Raw genomic sequence first — 23215 nt, 5'->3', positions numbered from 1 at the left:
TTATATTATTAAATAATTATTATAGCACTGTCACTATAACTCTGTCCTCCCGTTGTTCATCGTGTTCATCAATTTTCTTGAGCGGGCACCAGTAACATCTCCATTGTGAGACTTGTTGTTACTGGGGTTTTTTTTTTTTGCATATCGAATACATCATGGGTAGCTTGCTAGGCTTTGCCGTGCGGGCAGAATACTCTTGGTAGTTTGCCGGGCTCTCCGAGAGGGGTGGAAGAATCAAACTCAGGTTGACCATGTACAGGCAAACACCCTACCGGCTATGCTCTCACTCTGGTTCAAATAATTATTATGTGCTACATAATTTAAATTAAGTATTTGACTACAAAATTAAGAGAGAGAGAAGGAAAGCGCCTGCCATAAAGGCAGGCTAGGGGAGGGGCAGTGACAGGAGTTTCCCCCGGGTCATTTGTGGTGGGAAATGGACACTGGTGGAGGGATGGGTTTTGGAACATTGTATGCCTGAAAACCTGGTCATGAAAGCTTTGTAACTCTGTATCTCATAGTGATTCAATTAAAAACTTCAAAAAAGCCAATAATTTAACATACCTAGCAATATTTGATCTCTGAGATTTTTGGTAAGTTTAATATTTGATCTCTGAGATTTTTGGTAAGTTTAAATTGTTAGGCTGATTTAGCAATAGCTCCATTCCTCGATGCTCCTGAAGAGACTGGAGGAAGTCTCCAGCTCAGGAATTTATTGTTTCTTCACTATGGATTACAGATGAAAGGGAAGAGAAATGGGGGCGTTTTAAACTTCAAACTGCTAGGTTACCCTGTGACTTTGGGTGATTTCTAAAATAAAGGATTAAGTTTTAAAAAACGGGACACAGTTATAAGAAGAATTTTTTGTTTGTTTCTGAAGTTTTTATTGGATTCTGCAAAGCCAGAGAGCCCTAATAAGAATTTTTAGGCTATACTGCTAATTATTTTGCCTAGAACATGAAAATGCATTTCATTAACACAAATCATCTTATATGGTAGTTTTGACACCTGGTCTGAAACACAGTCATGACCTAAGTCTTAAGTATAAATATGAAATTTTTATAGTGCTTAATATGTGATTAAATTAAATAATTCTTGATATATGATAATATATGTGAGTTTTTAAAACTCTTTAATATGTTTTCCTAGAAATTGTGGTTTTAAGGATGCAAAATAAACCTAGGTTAATTTACAACAGGAGCAAAGCTTTTTTTGTGTTTTTTGGGTTTTTTTTGCTTTTTGGGTCACACCTGGCGATGCACAGGGCTTACTCCTCGCTCTGCACTCAGGTGTTACTCCCGGCGGTGCTCAGGGGACCATATGGGATGCTGGGAATCAAACACGGGTCGGCCGCGTGCAAGGCAAAGGCCCTACCCGCTGTGCTATTGCTCCAGCCACGTAGCAAAGTTTTGCTGGAACAAAAATGTAGTATGTAATAGTTAACTCTTAAGTATTCTAAAGATTTTGGCTATTTATAGAATAATGTGTTTGTGTTTGGTTTTTGTTACACTTGAAAGTTTTGTCATTTTCAGTGTACCAATATTGTCTGGTCTATGCATGTGAAACGGTGCTGTGAAACGGTGGCTCTTAAACCAAGTTTGCGAATGTCTCCAGTATTTTAACTCAGAACTGTGATAGGATGAGAACCCACGTGTCCATGCTTTTCTGTTACTACGTGAGACCACAACTTGGGCTCTTCATAGAAAGGTTCCCCTGATGAAGTAAAATGAAGAAAGAAAAAGGAGCACAACCTGATGACAGTTAGCTCCCCGTCCCTCTTTGCAAAACTGAGAGCTGGGATTATGAAGACATCACCATCTCAGGATGGCGATGGTTGGATAGTATGATATTTTTAAGAACAGTTCTGAGTGCTTTATGAATAGGGAATTTTAGGAAAACAAAATATGTCTTAGGGTAAAGGGAACTTAGGATTTTAAATACTGTAGTAGAAGTTATTGTCTCGTGGGAAAATGGCCTTTTAAAAAAGGAGGAAAAATAGAAAGCTAGAAGAAATATTTGACTTCAAACTAACGTAGACATAACTGATTTTAAATATTGTCCCCTTTCATAAAATTGTGTTAATTTTCAAGCACTGTTTTAAAGATATAAATATGAACAGTGTCTAACATTATCTAAACTGTGTACTGCAGATGGGGAAAATGTGGTTAAGCTAAATTTTACATCAAATAGAATGTTTTTACACAATTTTAAAGTTTAAAAGAAATAGAGGAGGCCCAAGCGATATTACAGCAAGTAGAGTGTTTGCCTTGCATGTGACAGGCCAGTTTGATCCCTATATGGTCCCCTGAGTCCTGCCAGGATCCCTGAGCACAGAGCCAGGCACAAGACCTCAGCTTCCTCACTCCCAACCTTTCACTGAAGTAAAGAAGAGAAAAAGAGAAAGTCAAAGAAAAGGAAAAATAGAGTTGTCATGCGTGTAACAAAATGTTGAAGATGAGCATAAAATTAAATAATTTGGTGCATGATCATACCAAATGTTTGTTTGAAATGAATTTAGAAACATTGTGTTCTTTCAGTTAATTACCTGAGTATTACACATCAGGATGTTAGTGAGATATTTGCTTGTATCTTTCCTTAATGCCTTTTGTGTGTTTTGCTCATGTCAATTTCTTGTTGTGTTGGACAAGGAATACTTATAAAGCTATGCTTTTTCTATAAATTAATGTGTGAGTGGATTAATTCTAAAATACTAGCAATGCAGGTGGACTCTGATTAAAGAACCTGGGCACTCATCACATTCACTTATTTGAAGCTTGAGTTGCCTTACATTGGTCTTAAATCCTAATACCTCCTTGGATGGCCCTGAGGCAAGCTCTATACTAGCCTGACTTCTACACCGGAGTGTGTCTGGACCCACATGAATTATAACTGGATAATGGCTCTTCTTTGGAAAAGGCTTAAGGAAGCAACTGACAAGGAAACTAAGGGGTTGGGAAAATGAAAACAAATTGGCCTGAAGCCAATTTGTAGTTTGGGGAAGAGGACCAGGTGTCCCTACACACCCAAAACTCCAAATCAACAACCTAAATACATGTCTCAAAATCTGGAGAAGGAACTACAAATAAAATAGCACTGTAGCACTGTCCTACCATCGTTCATCTATTTGCTCCAGCGGGCACCAGTAACATCTCCATTGTGAGACATGTTGTTACTGTGTTTGGCATACCGAATACGCCACAGGGAGCTTTCCAGGCTCTGCCGTGTGGGCGGGATACTCTCAGTAGCTTGTCTGGCTCTCAAAGAGGGACGGAGGAAGTGATTCCAGGTCAGCCACATGCAAGGCAAACACCCTGCCCGCTGTACTATCGCTCCAGCCCACAAATAAAATACAAAGAGTGAAAGGATAAAATTGAAGTCAAGAGAGGAAATCAATAATCTAGAAAGCACAAAAGAAATTCAAAGAATCAATAAAACTAGCAGCTGCTTCCTCAAATGATAAGCAAGAGAGACAAACCTTTCACTACACTCACAATCAAGAGAAAAGAAAAAAAGTTCAAATAAAATAAATCAGAGACCAAAAGTGTAGATCATTACAGATCCCTTGGAATTTCAGTATGTAAGAGGTCACTATGAAAAACTTTATGATATTAAGTTGAAGAATCTGGAAGAAATGAACAGATTCTTAGAATCAGCACTGTCTGTCCTCCTATTGTAAATTGATTTGCTCGAGCGGGCCCAGTAACGTCTCCATTGTGAGACTTATTGTTACTGTGTTTGGCATATCGAATGCATCATGGGTAGCTTGCCAGGCTTTGCCATGCAGGTGAGATACTCTTGGTAGCTTGCCAGGTTCTCCAAGAGGGGCGGAAGAATTGAACCCAGGTCGGCCTGGTTGGCTGCGTGCAAGGCAAACACCCTACCCGCTGGGCTATCGCTCCAGCCCTCTTAGAATTATATCATTTAAAAAATCTGAATGAGAAGGATGTAGTGTTTATTAATAGACCGATCATGACTAAGTAGTCTCATCAAGAACAACATTCCAGGTCCAATGGGGTTACTGGAAAGTTCTATCTGACTTTCAAAGAAGGTTTTTACTAAAATGGAAGAAAAAAATCATAGATCATATTGGTGAATGCAGAGATAACTTCTGACAAGTTTCAGAATCCATTCATGTTGAAAAAAAGAACTTTATTAAACTAGGGGTGGAAGAAACCCTTTTCAAGGCAGTAATGACCATCTGTAACAATCCCAAGGCCAAGATCTTTGTTTTTTTTAATTGTTTTTATTTTATTTTCATGATTTTTGGTAACACCCTTCAGTTTTCTTACCAAACTCAGGAGTCACTCTCCTGACTGATTCAGGGACCATATTGGATGCTAGGGATTAAACCCGGGTCAGCCACATGCAAGGCAAGCACCTTAATCACTGTGTTATCCATCCAGCCCAACAGCCAGTATCATTCTTAATAATAAAATCACTTAATCACTTAATCCCCGTTATTCATCGACTTATTCGAGCGGGTGCCAGTAACGTCTCCATTCCTCACGGTTGCGTGCTAGCGTAGCCCAATGGTATCTGTTCGTTTTAGGAACATGTAGAGCCTCAAACCGATCATTTAGGGTCTTGACGAAGAAGTCTGACCATCTTATAGGTGGGCGTCCACGTGATCTTTTGATGTCTCGTGGAATCCAATCAGTAATGGCTCTAGTCCAGCGGTTGTCTGTAAACCTCATTACATGTCCAGCCCATCTGATTTTTGATGTCTTGGCAAATGAGACAGCGTCTCTGATTCTTGAGCGTTGACGAAGATCAGAACTCCGGATTCTATCTCTCATTTGAGTGAATCGTGATATTCCAAGCATAGTTCTTTCGATTCCTCTTTGAGAGACCCGAATAGTGTTCTCATCCTGTTTTCGTAGGGTCCAGGTCTCTGAGGCATATGTTAATGCAGGAAGAATAGTGGAATCAAAGAGATGTGCTCGTAGTTGGAGGTTCTTTGTCCTTTTAGTTATTTCTTCAATGCTCTTGAAGGCATTCCAAGCCGCTCTCTTCCTCCTGCGTAACTCAGGTGCCAGGTCATTCATCATGTTGATTTCTTGACCTAAGTATATATAACTGTTGCATTCGGAGATGGTGGTTCCGTTGAGAGCGAATGGAGCGTCAGGAACAAGGCTGTTTCTCATAAACATTGTCTTCGTAAGATTCAGCTGTAGTCCAACCTTTCCACACTCACGGTCAAAGTCCGCAAGCATTTGTGCTGCTTGGCTGATGTTTGGTGTTATTAGAACGATGTCATCAGCAAAGCGGAGGTGGTGTAGTTGCCGACCATCTATCTTCACTCCCATGTTTTCCCATTCTAGTCGTCGCATGATGTTCTCGAGGGTGGCACTGAAGAGTTTTGGTGAAATGGTATCACCCTGCCGAACCCCTCTCTTGATATGGATGATTACTTCTTTGTAGAATGGTGAGATCTTGGTAGTGAATCCGCAATAGAGCTCACGAAGGATCCTGATGTATTGAGTTTGTACGCCCTGATTGGCTAGGGCTTCCATGACCGCTTCCGTCTCAACAGAATCAAAGGCCTTCTTTAAATCAATGAACGTTAGACAGAGCGGCATCTTGAACTCCCGAGATACCTCAATGAGCTTGGTTATTGTGTGGATATGGTCGATGGTACTGAATCCTTTTCGGAATCCAGCTTGTTCACATGGTTGTCCTTCATCTAGTGTTCTGCTAATCCTATTCAGGATGACTCGAGTGAATAGTTTGTAGATGACAGACAATAGGCAGATTGGGCGATAGTTGCCAATGTCGTGGATGTCTCCTTTCTTGTATAGTAGTACAGTCTTGCTGGTTTTCCATTGGGATGGAACCTTGCATTCAGACAGGTAGCGTGTGAAGAGTCGAGCTAATGTATTGATGAGTACTGATGGTAAGTTCTTCAGGTGTTCAGGTCTGATCTTGTCTGGGCCAGGTGCTTTTTGTTTCTTTACCGACGAGATGGCATGTTGGATTTCGGAAGGGAGAACATTGGGAACGACATATCCATCATGTGGTATGTGGTATGTGGGCAAGTGGATGTGGCTATTAAAGAGATCTGAGTAGAAGTCATGAATAATCTTCTCCATTGCCCTTCTGGAAGATGTGATAGATCCATCATGATGTCGGAGGGCAGTCATCTTGGTTTTGTAGTTGGTGAAGGACAGGCGGGCATTACGAATGTTTTTCCCAGCTTCTGCTGCATCTACCAGTACTGCTGCTCTCCTGTTTTTGAGGTCATCCTTGATGGCTTTTCTGCACTGTTTTGCCAGTTCGGACGTTTGCTTGTGGTTGCCTGAGGCACGTGCCACGCCACGTTGGCGAATAAGTTCAAGAGTGTTCGAAGAAAGACGGTTTTTTGTGGTTATCTCTCTCTTGGCATTCCTTGCACAATCATGGAGGTGCTGAATCATTCGATCGTATTCCTCATCAATGTTGTCAATGACGGCATCTTCCCATGTTGCTGCAACAGAGCCAAAGAGTTCCCAGTTGGTGGTTGTTCTGGGAGTCTTCTTCTTAAACCTTGCATTCTTTTCTCCTCGTTCTGTGAGGTAGAATTTTGCACGAAGAAGACGGTGGTCTGATCCCGTTTGGAATTTTGGGACAACAGCAACATCGGTTAGGCAAAACCGCCGATTGAATATGATGTGGTCTATTTCATTGTGGAACCGTCCATCGGGAGACTCCCATGTCCAACGTTTAGATTCAGCCTTTTGGAATTGTGAGTTACCATGGAAGGTTTTGGTTGACATGATGAACTCAGACAGTCTGTCACCTTGTTCGTTCCATTCCAGGCCATGGGTTCCGATGTGGAGTTCATCGACTGATCTTCTTGGTCCTATCTTGACATTAAAATCACCAACAATGATCTTGTAGAAGGTGTGATCTTCTTTATAGAATTTCTCCAGCTCCATGTAGAATTTCTCAGTTTCTTTTTCACCATAACTGGATGTTGGTGCGTAGACAACAAAGATAGAAACTGCTGGTAGTGAGCCACATTTATTCAAGTGTAATCGTCCGATTCGGGTTGTTAGGCATTCAAATGAATCAATGCTTGTGACTAAGTTTGTGTTGACAAGGATACCGACACCACCGACGCCTCTTTTATCACATGTTCCAAGGAACAGTTCTTCTCCAGTGTCGAAAACAGCATGATGGGATTGATGTCTTCTCGTTTCGGTCAGACCAATGATGTCGTACTTGATCTTTCGTGCTTGTACCATAAGGTCTTCAATGGATGCAGCAGATGCCAGCGTACGAGCATTAAAAGTACAGACAATCATTTTTGTTTTTCTGCGTTTTGGCAGCCCATGTCTGCCTTGGTGTTTTATCAGCTTCTCCTTCCATATCCTTCTCGACTCTGCATAATCAGGGCTAGGGGAATGAGATCCATTTATTACTGGATTTGGCATATCAATTTGGTCTATTTGGCATAGATCACGGATAGCTTGCCAGGCTCTGCCGTGTGGGTTGGATATTTAAGGATATTTAAGGTATCCGGAAAATTATTAAATAAATAGTTGCGCGGCCGCGAATGCGGCCGCGCGCTCCCGGGAGCTTGTTGTGATAATCTTTGGATCCTGGCCTTTGTTGGGGTTACACGGCAGTTGGAGGGTGTAACTGTTTAGCTACTGACAGGTCCAGTCCCAAACCGTGCAGGCTTAGAGATCTCAGTCCCGGGTCCCAAACACCTGGGTTCCTCTGCCAGTTCGGTTATGTCTGAGGCTTATCCAAGTGTGTGGAGAGTGGCTCCAGTAAGGCCTTGGTTGGGGCCTGGAAGTCTTCAGCTGTTGGGCCCTGGCGAGGATAGTCAGACACAGGGTAGGAGACTCTGCCTTGTGCTCTCCCGGGAGCTTGTTGTGATAATCTTTGGATCCTGGCCTTTGTTGGGGTTACACGGCAGTTGGAGGGTGTAACTGTTTAGCTACTGACAGGTCCAGTCCCAAACCGTGCAGGCTTAGAGATCTCAGTCCCGGGTCCCACACACCTGGGTTCCTCTGCCAGTTCGGTTATGTCTGAGGCTTATCCAAGTGTGTGGAGAGTGGCTCCAGTAAGGCCTTGGTTGGGGCCTGGAAGTCTTCAGCTGTTGGGCCCTGGCGAGGATAGTCAGACACAGGGTAGGAGACTCTGCCTTGTGCTCTCCCGGGAGCTTGTTGTGATAATCTTTGGATCCTGGCCTTTATATAATATATAATATATATAATATATAATAATAAAATATGCAAAATATTTCTTCTCAGATAAGGTACAAGGATGTCCACTATCCTTTCATCCTCCACTTTTATTCAATATTGTATTAAAAGTCCTGGCTACAGCAACAAGGCAAGAAAAATGAATCAAGGGACCCAAATTGTGAAAGAAGTCCAATCATTACTATTTGACCATGACATGATAGTATATTTCGAAGACCCTAAAGAGTCAACCAAATGCTACTAAAATTAATAAATCAATACAGTAAAACTCGCTGTAAAAAACCCAATGCACAAACATTGGAGTCATTCTTATATACAAATCAGTGAATGAGAGGAGTAAGCCACCAAGGAGTCTATCCCATTTATATTAGTGTCCAAAATAAATATATCAGTTTCCAAAATATCAAGAATCTCTGATTAAACCTAACAAAAGATGTAGATCTACATCATGAAAACTTTCAACCACTTAATAAAGACATAGAAGACCTTAGGAAATAAAAAACAATTCCATGCACAATTACAGACAGAAAGACTAAATTTATTAAAATTATTAATCTACCTTAGCTCATATATTCAACATAATGCCCATCCAAATTCAGATGACATTCTGCAAAGACCTAGAAAAGTCAGCAATATAGTTTGTACGGAATCACAAGAAACCACAAAAAGTCAAATCCATACTGAAAAAGAAGAGATTTGTAGGTATCTCATTACCTATAATTTGAAACTACATTTATAAAACTATACGGATCAAAACTGCAAGGTACTGGCCTAAAATTAGGCTTTATTCAAGTTACTGGAATAAAGGTACTGCAAGGTACTGGAATAACGTTTGGTTTTATGATCAATGTTAAGAATTGAATACTCAAGGTAAAAAAATATTTATAGACATAACTTTGATAAAAGGAGGTGAGAACATGAAAAGGAGTCAAGATAGCCTCTTCAAGAAATGTTGCTGAGAAAATCGGATAACCACAGGTAAAACATTAAAGCTGGATCCACATCCAAAAGTCAAATCAAAGTGAATAAAAAATCTTGAGATCTGACTGGAAACTAAAATACATTTAGGAAGATATAGGCAGAATAGTCTGAGATTTCAACCTCAAAGATGTCTTCAATAATATGATTGGCAAAGGAAACAGAATGAAAAATAAACAAATGGGACTATATTAAAATGTTTCTGCATGGAAAAATGAAAGGCTGAAACTAAAAGACAGCCAACGAAATGTGAAAAAACTTGCATTCAACACATCATAAAGGGTTGATCTCCAGGATATTTAAACTACTTAAAAAGATCAAAGAAAAATATCCAAAGACCTTATCAAGAAGTGGGTGGAGGAAAGGACTGAGCGATAGTATAGGAGGTAGGGCATTTACTTTCCCACAGCCAACCCGGGTTGAATCCTCAGCATCCAGTAAGGTTCCCTGATCATCGCCAGAAGTAAGTAATGAGGGCAGATCCAGGAGTAACCACTGAGCACTGAGGTATCCCCTCAAAACTGAGATGGGTCTAAGAGATGCTGCATTTGGCAAAGGAACCAATTGATAGTTGAGCAGCAGGAGCTGTTCTCTATCCTCACATGGGGCCACCGCCACCCATGGGGACAAGATGCCTAGGTTTCGCACCATCACTGGATCTGTCAGCTGTGCCCCAGCAGTTTGTCTTTTAGTCCTGGTTTTGCTACTCTCTAGCCAGGGCCATGTGTCTGCTGGTGAGAGTCCTGTGCTCAGTACCTTGTAACTATCTGGATGTCTGAGCCCTGTCTGTACCTGAGCTATCCTGAGCATCAGAGCCTTGCCTCTAACTGCCAGAATCTGGGCACGAGTGATACTGTGCCTCGTGTCAGGGTACACCATACTACCTAATCTATTGGGAGGACAGTATCCAGAATGCATGTTCTCAGAGAGAGAGACAGAGAGTCAGAGAGAGAGAGAGTCAGAGACAGAGAAAGAGACAGAGACAGAGACAGAGATACAGACAGAGAAAGACAGAGAAAGAGAGATAGAGACAGACAGATAGAGAGAGCACCCCAACTCGGGACTTCCTTTAATCTGCTGCCAAATCCTACCGTCAGCATTCCAATTCTGTGTTCAGATTGACTCCCTGTTCCATGGGCTGAGATTGGCTCCCTGTTCCTGGGACTCTACACCTCAGCTCCTGCTGTGTCTCCCTCCCCCCGCCCCGAGTAGTGGTTACCTTAAATTCTTTTAGGGATTGTGGCAAAGGACTATCTTCTAAAACTCCTTCCTGTTGGCATGTGGACGCTCATTTTTCTTGGGACTCCTAGGTGCCACACTTGTTCCCTAACTGGAACAGTGGGGTAGGAGTCAGTGTCCCTGATGGCTGGTCAGATAATTAGTGGGGCTCCAAGACTTGAGAGACAGACACGCTCAGACCTGTGACAACTAAAATCTATTTCACTAAGACCAGGGAACTTTGGAGAGAATATTCCCATATGAAGAAACAGAAAATATAAAAACATCCCTTAACACCCATAGAAACATATAGAACCATTTACAAGTGAAAAACACATTTAACTATTAGCCTTGAGGAGATATTTTGCATCTTCTAGATTTTGTGCTTCATAGTTCTTGTCCTTGTAGTTTGTGTTGGAATCTAAAATAATTATTTCTGTGACCTGGGTTTTAGTGGGTAGTCTTCTAATCAGTGACTATTATCATGGAAATGGGTTTCTGCAGAAGTTTTCTCTATTTGCACATTTACTTTTCCAATGCCCTTCCTGATGGCAGTAATAACATCTCCCTTTGGAGCTAGTTTTGAAGTTCTCAAATGCAACAGCAGTTCGGGCTCGATTCCTGTGTCCTCTGTTCCCTATTTCAATCGACTTTCTTTCTCACTTTCAGTAGTTCTCCAAGGCTAACCCTTGAAACCAAGCCTACTATTTGAAACTTTCTCTGAACGTCCAGGGCAGTCTATGCTGCCAGTAGGCACAGACACGCCTCATTCATGGGTGCTCACCATCAGACATTAAGGATGCTGAGTCTGGTGAGGGAAGGAAGGTATTGTCATTTGGATAATTTGCTCCTGTACAGTTATCAGACAGCTAACCTTTGATATAAGGAAAAAGCTTCTAATGCAAGCTGTGAGTTCCAGGCCTAGCCAATATGAAACCAGAGAGCACTGAAAAATGAGCAAAGAGACTTAAGGTGGTACAAGAAAATGTCTCCTAAACTGACTTGAGGAACTCAGGAAGGCTATATCCTCAGGCTTGTGTAATTCACTGAATGGTGACACAGCAGCCACCGAAATATTTCTTCTACTTGTATGTTTTCAGATGGAGAAACCACCAAATGGTTCCAGATGACACACCATCGGGCTGTCCAATGAACAACTGAGGAAAGTTTGATTTGAAGTTTCTCCATAAAGAAGGACTCAGCCACTTCTGTACCAAGTCTGGCCACAACACAATTTGGGAGGTCAAGTATGGCCAGCACAAGGAAGTATAAACCATAGTGCTGTCTGGGAACTCTATTAGTTTTGTAAAAATATGGGTAAGCACATTGTTCACCTTATGTTCACCTGCTTTATGCTTTATGAGAAAAACCTGGACTTTGTTGGAATTGTAAATTGGTACCCTCTTTTCTTGCCAAATACCATGAGACTAGAACAATGGACAACCCCTAAGAGCCCTCTTCCTGCAGTGCTCATAGCCCCAGAGTTGTTTCTCCCTTATCCATACCCACAAATGGACCTGTTGACTATCGGGAAAGCAGGAGACTTAGGATTTATGGCTTTGTGCCCACTTCAGGAGGCTCCCCAGGGATGCAGGAAATATCCAGGATCCATGTGCCTTTCTCCTTGAAAGTTATAGGCCAGGTAAAGCCAGATCTAGGGAGATTCTCGAATGACCCTGAGAAGTACATAATGAAGTTCCAGGGCTTTCTGCAAATGTGTGAAATGGCATGGAAAGTTATAATACTCATCTTAAATCAAAACTTAAAAACAAACAAAAGAGTACTGTACAAAAGTACATAACTTGATTATGTACTTATCTGAGTCATATAATCATTTCTGGAGAATTCAGAATCCTTTGATAAATAAAATATATTCCACAGCGCAGTGGCAGTCTCTCCTGTAGACTCAGGATGGAATTACAACCAGCCAACTGCTGCTTGGTGCCTAGACACTGTGAGTTACAGAGTAGGGAAAATAACAAGAAGCAGAGACTGACCCCTTAATTATGCTTTGTTGATCATTATTGAGCAGGAACCAGAGAAAACACCCACAATATCTTTAGAGTGTCAGGGAAGCAATTAGAAAATACACTACCTAAATCCTGATCCTATGCAAGGTGAACTAATCTTATGGAAAAAAATGTTTATGCAGGCTGCCCCAGATATACGGAGAAAGTTTCAGAAGATAGGTGTGGGTCTGGAGGTTGTCCTTGGAGAACTATTGAAAGGGGCTTTGGCAATCTATTGCAACAGAGAACAAGAGGGCACAGGAAGAAATAGAGCCCAAGAGTGGTTTTGCATTTGAGGACTTCAACAGAAACTCAAAAGGGATATGCCACTTCTGCCATCAGGACGGGCACTGGAAAAGTGAATGTCCAAATAGGAGAAACTTCTGCAGAGACCCCGTCCATGATAATAACAAGCACTGGTTACAGGACTACCCACCAAGTCCTAGGTCCCAGAAATAGTTGCTCTAGAATCCAACACTGCAAACCACAGGGACAAGAAGTTTGAAGCACAGCATCTACAAAATAGATATATATTTTCAAGGTTAATAATTGTTTTCTTCTCTTGGAAATGGTTCTATGTCTTTCTATAGGGGCAAGGGAGTACTTTATCCTTTCTATTTCTTCATATGAGAATATTTGCTCTAATGTTCTTTGGTTTTAGTGAAATGGGATTTAGTTGCCACATGTCTAACCATGTCTGTCACACTAGAGTCTTGAAACCCCAATGATCATTCGACCACCATCATAGAAACTAACCACAGCTTCACCAGAGCTCCAGTTAGGGAACAGGAGTTGTATCCTAAGGGTCCAAAGAAAGACCAGCACCCACATGTCAACAAGAAGTCATTTCAGAAGATGGACCTTTGGCCCAATCCCTAAAATAAATTTAGGGTAATCACTCCTGACATTAGGAGTTAATGCTTTAGGGGATAAATTAATAATTTAGGGGAATTCTTCAGCAGAAGCTGAGGTGTAGAGTGCTAGGTCACTTTCAATCTCTGCCTATGGACCAGGCAATCAGAACGTAGAATAGGATGGCTTGGGGTGGGACTCGGCAGTAGATAAAAGGAAGCCCCCCTCCCTCTGTCTCTGAGCACACATTCTCTGGACTCTCTCCTCTCTCCATGGATCAGGTCTTTCCTAGACATGGGGCTCAGACCCAGGCAGGGCTCAAGATGCCCTGTAGTGACAAGGCACTGAGCACAGGACTCTCACCCACACACACATGAACATGGCCAGAGAGTAGGAAAGCAAGGACTGCATGACAGGAACTGCTGGGATAGAGCTGTGAAGCCCATTTGATGGTACAGAACATAGGATCTAATCTGCCTGGGCAGCTGTGCTGGAGACAGAGGAAAGCTTAGATGAGATAGAGAGCAACGCAGGGACAGGACCCAGGCATTGTTCGTGGGGGGGGGGGCAAGTAGACAGCTTGGGACAGGACAGGGAAGTCCTCCACGGGTCCAGAAAGTGTCAGGGACAGGACATGGCTATCATTCACAAGTAAAGGTGAGGCCTGGACATCTAGGGAAGGACCTGGAACCATTTATTTTTCTGTACAAGAAACTAACTTTCAATCTTCTGAGTTTTAGGTGCAAATATTTCATACAATTCTCCCAAACCCACCACCGCTTTCTTGCTAATGAGAGTGCAGCAGGTATGGCATTTGCCATTCTTTAGCTCTTTGGGTCACACTGGCAATGCTCATGGGTTACTCCTGGCACTCTAATTACTCTTGGCAGTTCTCGGGGCACCATACAGGATACTGCAGATCTAAGCCAGGGCGGTCTTGTTCAGGGAAAATTTCCCACCTGCTGTACTATTATTACTATTATTACGCTGGAGCGATAGCACAGTGGGTAGGGCGTTTGCCTTGCATGCAGCCAACATGGCCGACCCGAGTTCGATTCCTCCGCCCCTCTCGGAGAGCCCGGCAAGCTACCGAGAGTATTCAATATGCCAGACACAGTAACAACAAAGTCTCCAATGGAGACGTTACTGGACCCGCTCGAGCAAATTGATGATCAACGGGAGGGCCTGTACTATTATTACAGTAGGGCATTTGTTTTCTACACAGCCAACCCAGATTGGATCCCTGGCAATTTATGTGGTCCCCTAATCACCAATAGGAGTGTTCCCTAAGCGGGGACTGTGGAGTAAGCCCTGAGAAAAGAAGATAAATAAAGGATAGAATTGGTGAAAAAGAAGAAGGAAAAGAATGGTGGGAGGAAAGGCTAAAAGAAGACTGAATTGAAGGAGAAGGGAATAAGCAAGAATGAAGAAAGAAATCAAAGAAAGAAAGTTAGAAATAAGGGAAAGAAAAACCAAAAGAAGCAAGTATCAAAAGTAAGAAAGGAAAGAATGGAAGGAAGAGGAGAAGAAGGAAGGAAGGAAGGAAGGAAATCCAGAAGGAAGGAAAGAAGAAGAAAACTGGAGGATTCCAGGACTGAAGGAAGGGAGGGAAAGAAAGAAATCGGATGGAAGGAAGAAAAAAGAACGAACGTATTAAAAAAAGGGGGTAAATGGAGAGGGGAGTATGGTAGGAGGGAATGAAGAATGGAAGAAAAAGGAAGGTAGAGAAATAAAGGAAGAAATAAAATAGAATAAAAGAAACAAAAGAAAGAAAAAGAAATGGGGAGGAAGTGAGGGAGGAGGGAATAAATGAGTGAAGAAAGAAAGGAAGAAAAATAAAAGGAAGAAAAAGAAACGAGGATGGAAGGAAGGAATGAAGGAAGTAAGGAAAGAAAGAAATGGAAGAGAAAGAAGGAAAGAGTTAAGAACAGAGGTAGGAAGGTGTAGAGAGAGCAAAAAGGAAAGGGAGAAAGGAAAAAGAGAGGAAGGAAGTAAAAGAGAAAGATGAAGGACGTAGGAAAAGAGGGAAGGAGAGAAAGGGAGAGAGGAATAAGAAAAAATAAAGGAAGAAAACAAAAGAGAAAGAAATAGAAAAGAAAGATGGTATGAAGGAGAAGGAAGGAAGGAAAAGGGAAGGAGGAATTGGAGGGAGGGAAGGAAGGAAGGAAGGAAGGAAGGAAGGAAGGAAGGAAGGGAGGGAAGGGAAGAGGCAGGGAGGGAGGGAGGGAGGAAGGAAGGAAGGAAGGAAGGGAGGGAGGGAGGGAGGGAAGGAGGGAAGGAGGGAGGAAAGGAGGGAGGGAGAGAGGAAGGGAGGGAAGGAGGGAGGGAGGACGGGAGGGAAGGAGGGAGCCAAGGATGGAGGGAAGGAGGGAGGGAAGGATGGAGGGAAGGAGGGAGGGAAGGAGGGAGGGAAGGAAGGAACAAAGGAAGGATAGTAGGAGGGGACGTAGGGAGGCAGGGAGGGAGGAAGGGAGGGAAGGAGGGAAGGAGGGGAGGGAGGGAGGGAGGGAGGGAAGAAGGAAGGAACAAAGGAAGGATAGGAGGAGGGGACCAAGGGAGGGAGGAAGGGAGGGAAGGAGGGAAGGAGGGAGGGAGGGAAGGAGGGAAGAAGGGAGGAACAATGGAAGGATAGGAGGAGGGGAGGGAGGGAGGAAGGGAGGGAAGGAGGGAAGGAGGGAGGGAGGGAGGGAGGGAGGGAGGGAAGGAGGGAGGGAAGGAGGGAAGTAGGGGAGGGAGGGAGGGAGGCAGGGAGGGAGGGAAGGAAGGAAGGAGGAAAAGAATGAAAGAAAACACCCCCCCTCAGTTCCTGTGGGCAGACACTGGGACACTCCCTGTCTGCCTGTGGGAGTGTGGGAGCCTCACTGGAGGCAGGTCAAGGTGAGCCTAATGAGTCTGTGCAGAACTGGAACTTGTACCTGGACCGACCGTCCTTATGTCTGATGTCTTCTCCATAGATTGGCTGTCCAAGCGATGGTCCTCTGCATTGCTCTAGGATGGGAGGGAGGAAAAAGAATAAAATAAAAAGGAGAAAGGGAGAGGGGAATACAGTAGGAGGAAATGAAGAAGGGAAGAAAGAGGAACACAGAGAAATAAAAAGTATTGAGGAGTACAGCACTGGATTATGGATTATGGCTTATGGATTCTGAAGTCTCAGCTTCTTCCATGTGTTCTTCTGTGTCATTTTACATGACTTACGTATATGTAACTGTACTAGGCACATTCTATTCTACCAGGACTTCTTCAAGCTCTTGGTGACTACCAATGTGTGGCAGTGATGTGGAAGAAGTGACTGAAGAGTCTAGTGATGAAGACAACAGGTTGAATTGCTCATCTTCGTCCATTGGAACAGTTTTACTTTTTGGTTTCCCCCTTAACGTTTTGCTAATGTTCTTCGCCTGCTTAGAAATGTCACTTTTGATGTCAGAGATATCCCATATTTCTAGGAACAAAGAGCAACATGTTCCTCGTTCTTCGTCTCCCATATAAGGGGCATAAGAGAAGGTGTAGTGGTGGACTATGGCAGCAATGAACATTTCTATGCAGATGATAAAGTCCTGCAGCCCCGTGGCCACTGTCTCTTCTGTCTGCCACTCCCAGGTGGAGTTCTGGGAAATTACACCAAATTTCACCAGCAAAGCAATCAACACTGCTTGCCAGAATGTGACAAAAACGACAAGCTTCACACAAAGGAACTTTCCTATTGCCTGGATGGGCCTCAGCTCCTCTTTCAGGGCTTTATGAAATATCAGGAGGCTATACATGGCAAAGAACTGGGACACGTTGTTGATGATGACCAAATACATCCAGGCTCTGTGCAAGCTGAAGGTTCCTTCACTGTACACCTTGAATATCTCACAGATCACGGCGGCGTAGGTGGTGATCAGTCTGATGACGATGTACTGCAGCACTCCCAGCTTGCACCGGTACAGCAACACCTCTCCCACGGGGCAGGGCGGGCAGCAGCAGAAGGGTATGGGGGGCTGCGTCTTCTCTTTGCCTTGCATCATAGCTTCCAGGTTGGGGTACTGGCTCTTCAAGTAGTTGAATAGGAAGTTCATAAAGTTGTAGAGGACATACGCTTCGTAACACTCCCGCATGGTGTCCACGTAGATGGCGATGGACGGATACTTAAGAGCCACCCAGCTGTCTATGCTGTACACGGGCACCATCCAGAGGATCCTCATGATGGGTTTCTGAAGCTCGGGCCTCGTGTAGTGCACCAAGTGCTGCAAAATCTCCCAGAAGGTCACGGGGATGGTGAACAGCACGAAGATCCCGGCGATAAACCACGCCTTGGTGTGGATACTGACTTCCAGTTTCTGCAGGTGCCACACACCCAGGGGGATGGTCACGACCACGGCCAGCAGATAGAGGGTCAGCACTAAGGGTCGGATCCAACGCCTCCAGTTCTTAAGTTTAGGCACGCACGTGTCGAGCATTTCTCAAAGGTTCAAGGCAAAGAGCGCAGAAAGTCTCTGAGGCCCCTGCGCTGAGGTCCAAGGTTATAGGTGGATGCGCATTCCATGTAACAAAGCAGCAGTGTGACATCAGGGGTACCGCTGGGCGCCGCCCCCGCTGTACCACTGACGGCCGCCGGGGGCGCTGCGGCCAGCATCCTCGCTGCTTGCCTGCATCTGGCCCCTTACAAAGTCCTGGGACCCCTGGCGCGACCCCTTGCCCCTGAACCCCTGCACTCTGTCTGGCCTCTAAAGGAGAGCAGTGGCCTACATTGAGATGGTCCCGGCCCCTTCTCTCGGGGCCAACCTTCCACCCTGGCTCTCCTGGTTCAATCTTGCTGATGATGTACAGGGGTGAGGCCCAAGAGGGTCCTTCACTCCCTGGGAACTCCCCGGACTGTTTGTAGACTCTGGAGCTGCTTCTGCAGGGCTCTAAGGAAATCTGCCTGGAGCCGCAAACCCCGAGTCCAGTTCATCAGAGCAGAGCGCCCTGGTTGCCTCATTCCTGGGCAGATCTGCTTTCCCGGCCTCAGGTTTTTGTGGAATCATCTACTACATACAGTGTTCCTGTCTCATTAAGCACATTAAGCAATTAAATAAGTGGAGGGAGTTAATCCTTCCCCTAATGCTGATCATCCTGGCATTCTTAATGATCGTGGTATGTCCTGAATGTGTGATCGCTGCAGAAGCCTAGTTTGGAACATAAAACCCAGCAACAATCCAATATAAATACTGATTTCAAGGGCTGGATTGATAGAACAGCAAAAGTGTTCTTGCCTTGTAGATAGCTGACCTGGCTTAGATCCCTGATACACAGTATGGCTGCTCTGACCTCCACCAGGAATGAGGCCTGATCATATGGATTGCAGTACACCCAGAGCACTTTCAGATGGGACAAAAAAAAAACACTGATTTTGTTCTCCAAAGCTCATAATGAATGCTGATAAAATGTAACAAGATTGAAAAGATTTCAAAAATTTATCCTCTGAACAACCTAGCTTAAAGTAGAAATTAGGAAAAGACAGATGTTGGAAAAGCATCAATATACTTGTAAGTTAAACAGTAAACTTCCAAAGAAGCATAGGCATGTGGAATACAAAATTCAAATCAGCATTTTTAGTTGCATAAACATGTGAAACAAATTAGTGTGATTAATGCAGTCTCTCGAGGAAAAAAAAAACTTATAAATGCACTTCTAGTGAGGTGTAGAGATATATCACAGGGGTTAAGAGACTGGCCTTGCACATGTCCAACCCTAGTTTGACCCCCAGCACCACATATGCCCCCCAGAAATGCCAGCAGCAACACGCACAGACTGAGGCAGGAGTAGTCAATAAGTACCACCAGGGACTTGTGGACTCTCTGAGCCCAAAGGGCAAGTCTTCAAATAGATCCCCAAAGTTTCTACCCTTAAAAGCTAGAGAAAGGGCTGGGCGTGAACTACACAAGATGGAAGGCATGACTTGTATTGGCACGGCCTGGGCTTAATCCTTAACAACCACATGGTGCCCAGCACCATACAGAGGCCCTGAGTACTACAGGAGTGACTCTGGAGAATTTCTGAGGAGAACCCAGCAAAAGTAAGAAAGTAGGCCATGAAGAACTACCATATCAAAAGTAGATGAAGGAAATAAGAAATAAAGACATGATTCAGCTGACACAGAATATATAATGTTGAAATATTAACACAACTGAGAAATCTCAAGACAGACTCACCGAGAACAACAGAAACTTATCTCCTACCCTGTCAGATGAGAACTAGAAACTCATCTCATACACTGTCAGACTACAGTTACAACTGAAAATCTTACCTAAGGGCTCTGGTTTAACTGTAACTCTCCAATTCCATAACAGTTAAAGAATGTTACAAACTTAAACCCAGTAACAAAATCTCCTTCAATCCCTACCTACTCTATGTAATAGACATAAAGGCTATACAAGTAAGCATCATATGAATAAATTACTTTCAAAAAATAGCTTCCATATTCAACCTGATTTCAAACTCTTTGTGAAAATAAGAAACAGGCACAAGTTTACAGCATTTCAAGATACAAAAAGTTATTAAAATATGTATGCTTCTATGCATAATACTGCAATTACCTAGCAAGGGTTGTGGTAGCATAGTGAAGGGATGGACTAAAAGTATAACATGGTTCTGGTGGTGGGAACATGGCAATTGTTGGCCAGGGAACTGTTCTAACTGTCAAACCCATAGCTGGTATTAAAACTATTATAAGCACATCACCTAAAATGTCATATTTTTTAAAATTTCACTAGTGTTCCCCACTTTTAATTTTCTCAAAACTATGCTCCAGCAATAACCACTTTACTTACCTCTTAATAAATACTTAGTTTTCATTTTTACAGAAACAGACACAGGGAAAGTTCATTTGCTATTACAATTACAAAGGAGCAGTTTATCTTAAACCCAATTTTGTAAGTTCAGAGAGATATAACAAGAGTAAAGGTGTGTAGCTGAACACAGTTTGATCTCCAGCTCCATATATGGTCCCCCTGAGCACTGCCTGGAGTGATCCCTGAGCACAGAGCCAGCAATTAGCCCTAAGCACCACCAGGTGTGACCCAACCCCCGCTCCCCACTCCTACCACCAACACCTAATTATGTAAAAAGCCAAATCCATACACATGACTAGTCTCAGTGCTCATAAACAAAGAGAGAGGGGAAAATATTAGTCCCAAGGGCTCCTGGGTGGAGAAGTCAATAAAGCACAAGCAAGTCAAATGGGAACAAACAAAAAGCCTGGAGACAGAGCTGGACCTTGAGAAAGCAGGAAGGACAGCAGCCCGGAGCAGGTGACACAGTAACCCCAGGTCATGGCATGACCAGAGACTTGCAGACACCTCCCTCCTCTGGGCACATCATTAAGCACTGACCCCTTTAACACTTCCACAAGAAGAAAACATCCGACCCCATCAAAAATGGGGCGAGGAAATGAATAGAAACTTTCTCAAAGAAGAAATTCGAATGGCTAAAAGGCACATGAGAAAATGCTCTACACCATTAATCATCAGGAAGATGCAGATCAAAATAACAATGAGATATCATTTCACACCACAGAGACTGGCCCACATCCAAAAGAACAAAAGCAACCGGTGTTGGCGCAGATGTGGAGAGAAAGGGACCCTCCTTCACTTCTGGTGGGAATGTCAACTGGTTCAACTCTTTTCAAAAACAGTATGGACGATTCTCCAAAAATTAGAAATTGAACTCCCATTGGACCCAGCAATACCACTCCTGGGAATATATCCCAGAGAGGCCAAAACGTTTATCAAAGTGACATCTGCACTTGTTTGTTCATTGCAGCGCTGTTTACAATAGCTAGAATCTGGAAAAAACCTGAGTGCCCGAAAACAGATGACTGGTTAAAGAAACTTTGGTACATCTACACAATGGAGTACTGTGTAGCTATTAGAAAAGATGAAGTCATGAAATTTACATACAAGTGGTACTACATGGAAAGTATCATGTTAAGCGAAATGAGTCAGAAAGAGAGGGACAGACATAGAAAAACTGCATTCATCTGGGGGAACATAAAGTAACAAAATAAGAGACTAACACCCAAGAATAGCTGAGATAAGGACCAGGAGGTTTACTCCATGGCTTGGAGGCCAGTCACACATGTTGTGGGTAAAAGTCAGCTCAGATAGAGAAGGGAGCACCAAATAAAGGGTGTTGGGAGGATCCTTCCAGGATGGAAGATGCGTGCTAAGAGTAGACTATCGACTGAACATGATTGCCACTCAATGCCTCTTTTCCAAACCACAGCACCCAAAAGGAGAGAGAGAACAAAAGGGAATGCCCTGCCACAGAGGCAGGGTGGGATGGAGGGTAGGGGAGTGGGAGGGATACTGGAATAAGTGGTGGTGGAGAATGGGCACTGGTGGAAGGATGGGTATTTGATCATTGTATAACTGAAACCCAAGCACAAAAATGTGTAAGTCTACAACTGCACCTCATGGTGTTTCACTAATAAAAATTAAAAAGCCGCAAAAAACTGTGTTTTTCAGAAATTTTGACACATGGTAAATCCTAAACATATGCTACCAAGTGAATAAACCAGCAAGAAACAGAAATGCTATGTTGATTCAGCCTAGACAGGTACTCTAATGAGTTGGAATCTTGAAGACAGAATGAAGAGTTGCAGGTTCCTGGTGAGAAGAGGGAGGAGCGTGTGCTTATTTACAGAGCAGTCTCCACCTTGAAGAGGCAAGGGGAGAGGAAGATGGAAGGCAGAACACTAAAAATTGCTCAGGTACAGCAGTGAGTAGGGAAACAGTGAGAAGTACAGCTCCAAGCAGAATTCCAGCAACAAAGCTCCATCCTAATAACCAGGTTGCACTGAAGGAATGTGCAGCAGCATCGTGCTAATGAAAACAGTATCTCAGAACCCGTTCAACTCTCCTAATCTGACTCAAATTTCCACATGAGTTTCTTGTCAAAAATAGTTTTAAAAAGCACCTCATGGCCCAAATGAGCAACTACCTGACAGCGGACACCTGCGGTTTTACAAGTGTTCTAGAAGTGAGACTTGAATTGTAAACCAGGATCTGCACCAACGCAGGGACCCTTCCCCCCAGGTATACCCGTGGCAGGGGTCATGGCCTCTTGGGTTGCTGCAGATCATGCATATGACAATTAATTTCCCTTTCATGCTGCACTGGACCCATATCTCAGCCTCCTTTACAGAACTCTTATGACTAAAGCCTGGCTACCCCAGCTGCATTAAGCCAGTAGTCTGCCATTCTATTCCAAGCAAAATTCAACAAAATAACTGTGAACACAAGAATCTGTAAAACCTAATTTAAAAGAAAATATTGCCTGGATCAGTGTTAGAGGTCCCACAGAATTCGCACAGGAGCACCAACGTACTATACTTGAAAGAGGAAGATACTATACTTGAAGGGGGAAGAAGAGAACACTATCGATCAAGCTGAAGCCTCAACAGGGAATACCCACATTAAGAATCTCTCTGATAAAGAATTCTGAGGTGAAGCTAAGAGGATGTTATTGAGCTCAAAGAAACAGTGGAATGGACATCCAATAAAATAGAGAGGATATGAAAGAAATGGTGGAAGGGGCAGTCAATACAATACAGAAAGAAATGAGAACATAAATTTAAAAAAAAGCTACAAACAGAATTGTAACTAATAAAAAATTTGGTAGATGAAATAAAAAACTCAGGGGATGCCCTCAACAGTAGAATAACAACGGCTAAAGACAGAATCAGTGAGCTTGAAGATGTGCTCCGGAAAACATAAAGGCAACAACAGAATATGGTAAAAGACTTCAAAATAGCTCAATGGTGAGTAAGAGATATACGGAATGAGTTCATGAGGCATAACATAAAAATCATCTGAGTACCAGACAGGGAGGCAAGCCCAATTACTACCAATATTGGTAGTAACTGTTAAATACATCACTACTGAGAAGTTCCCAGAGCTGGAGAATGCAGGCTTCCAGATCCAAGAAGCCCGAAGGGTACCAGCT

General features: G+C 43.3%; 1 protein-coding gene across 1 annotated transcript; it reads right to left on the bottom strand.

The window, feature by feature from the left end:
* Positions 1-16470: 16470 nt before the first annotated feature.
* Positions 16471-17688, bottom strand: LOC130031247 (transmembrane protein 184C-like). Its single transcript, XM_056122509.1, has one exon. It carries the CDS (start codon positions 17686-17688, stop codon positions 16471-16473), a length of 1218 nt encoding a protein of 405 aa, XP_055978484.1.
* Between the last annotated feature and the right edge of the window lie 5527 nt (positions 17689-23215).

This window comes from Sorex fumeus, unplaced genomic scaffold, assembly GCF_029834395.1.
Source record: "Sorex fumeus unplaced genomic scaffold, SorFum_2.1 ptg000046l, whole genome shotgun sequence".
NCBI classification, from domain to species: Eukaryota; Metazoa; Chordata; class Mammalia; order Eulipotyphla; family Soricidae; genus Sorex; species Sorex fumeus.
This window is presented reverse-complemented; position numbering and strand designations above follow the sequence as displayed.

Excerpts from the sequence above, each read along its gene's own strand:
- LOC130031247 (XM_056122509.1), bottom strand. The coding sequence starts at position 17,688 with ATGCTCGACACGTGCGTGCCTAAACTTAAGAACTGGAGGCGTTGGATC.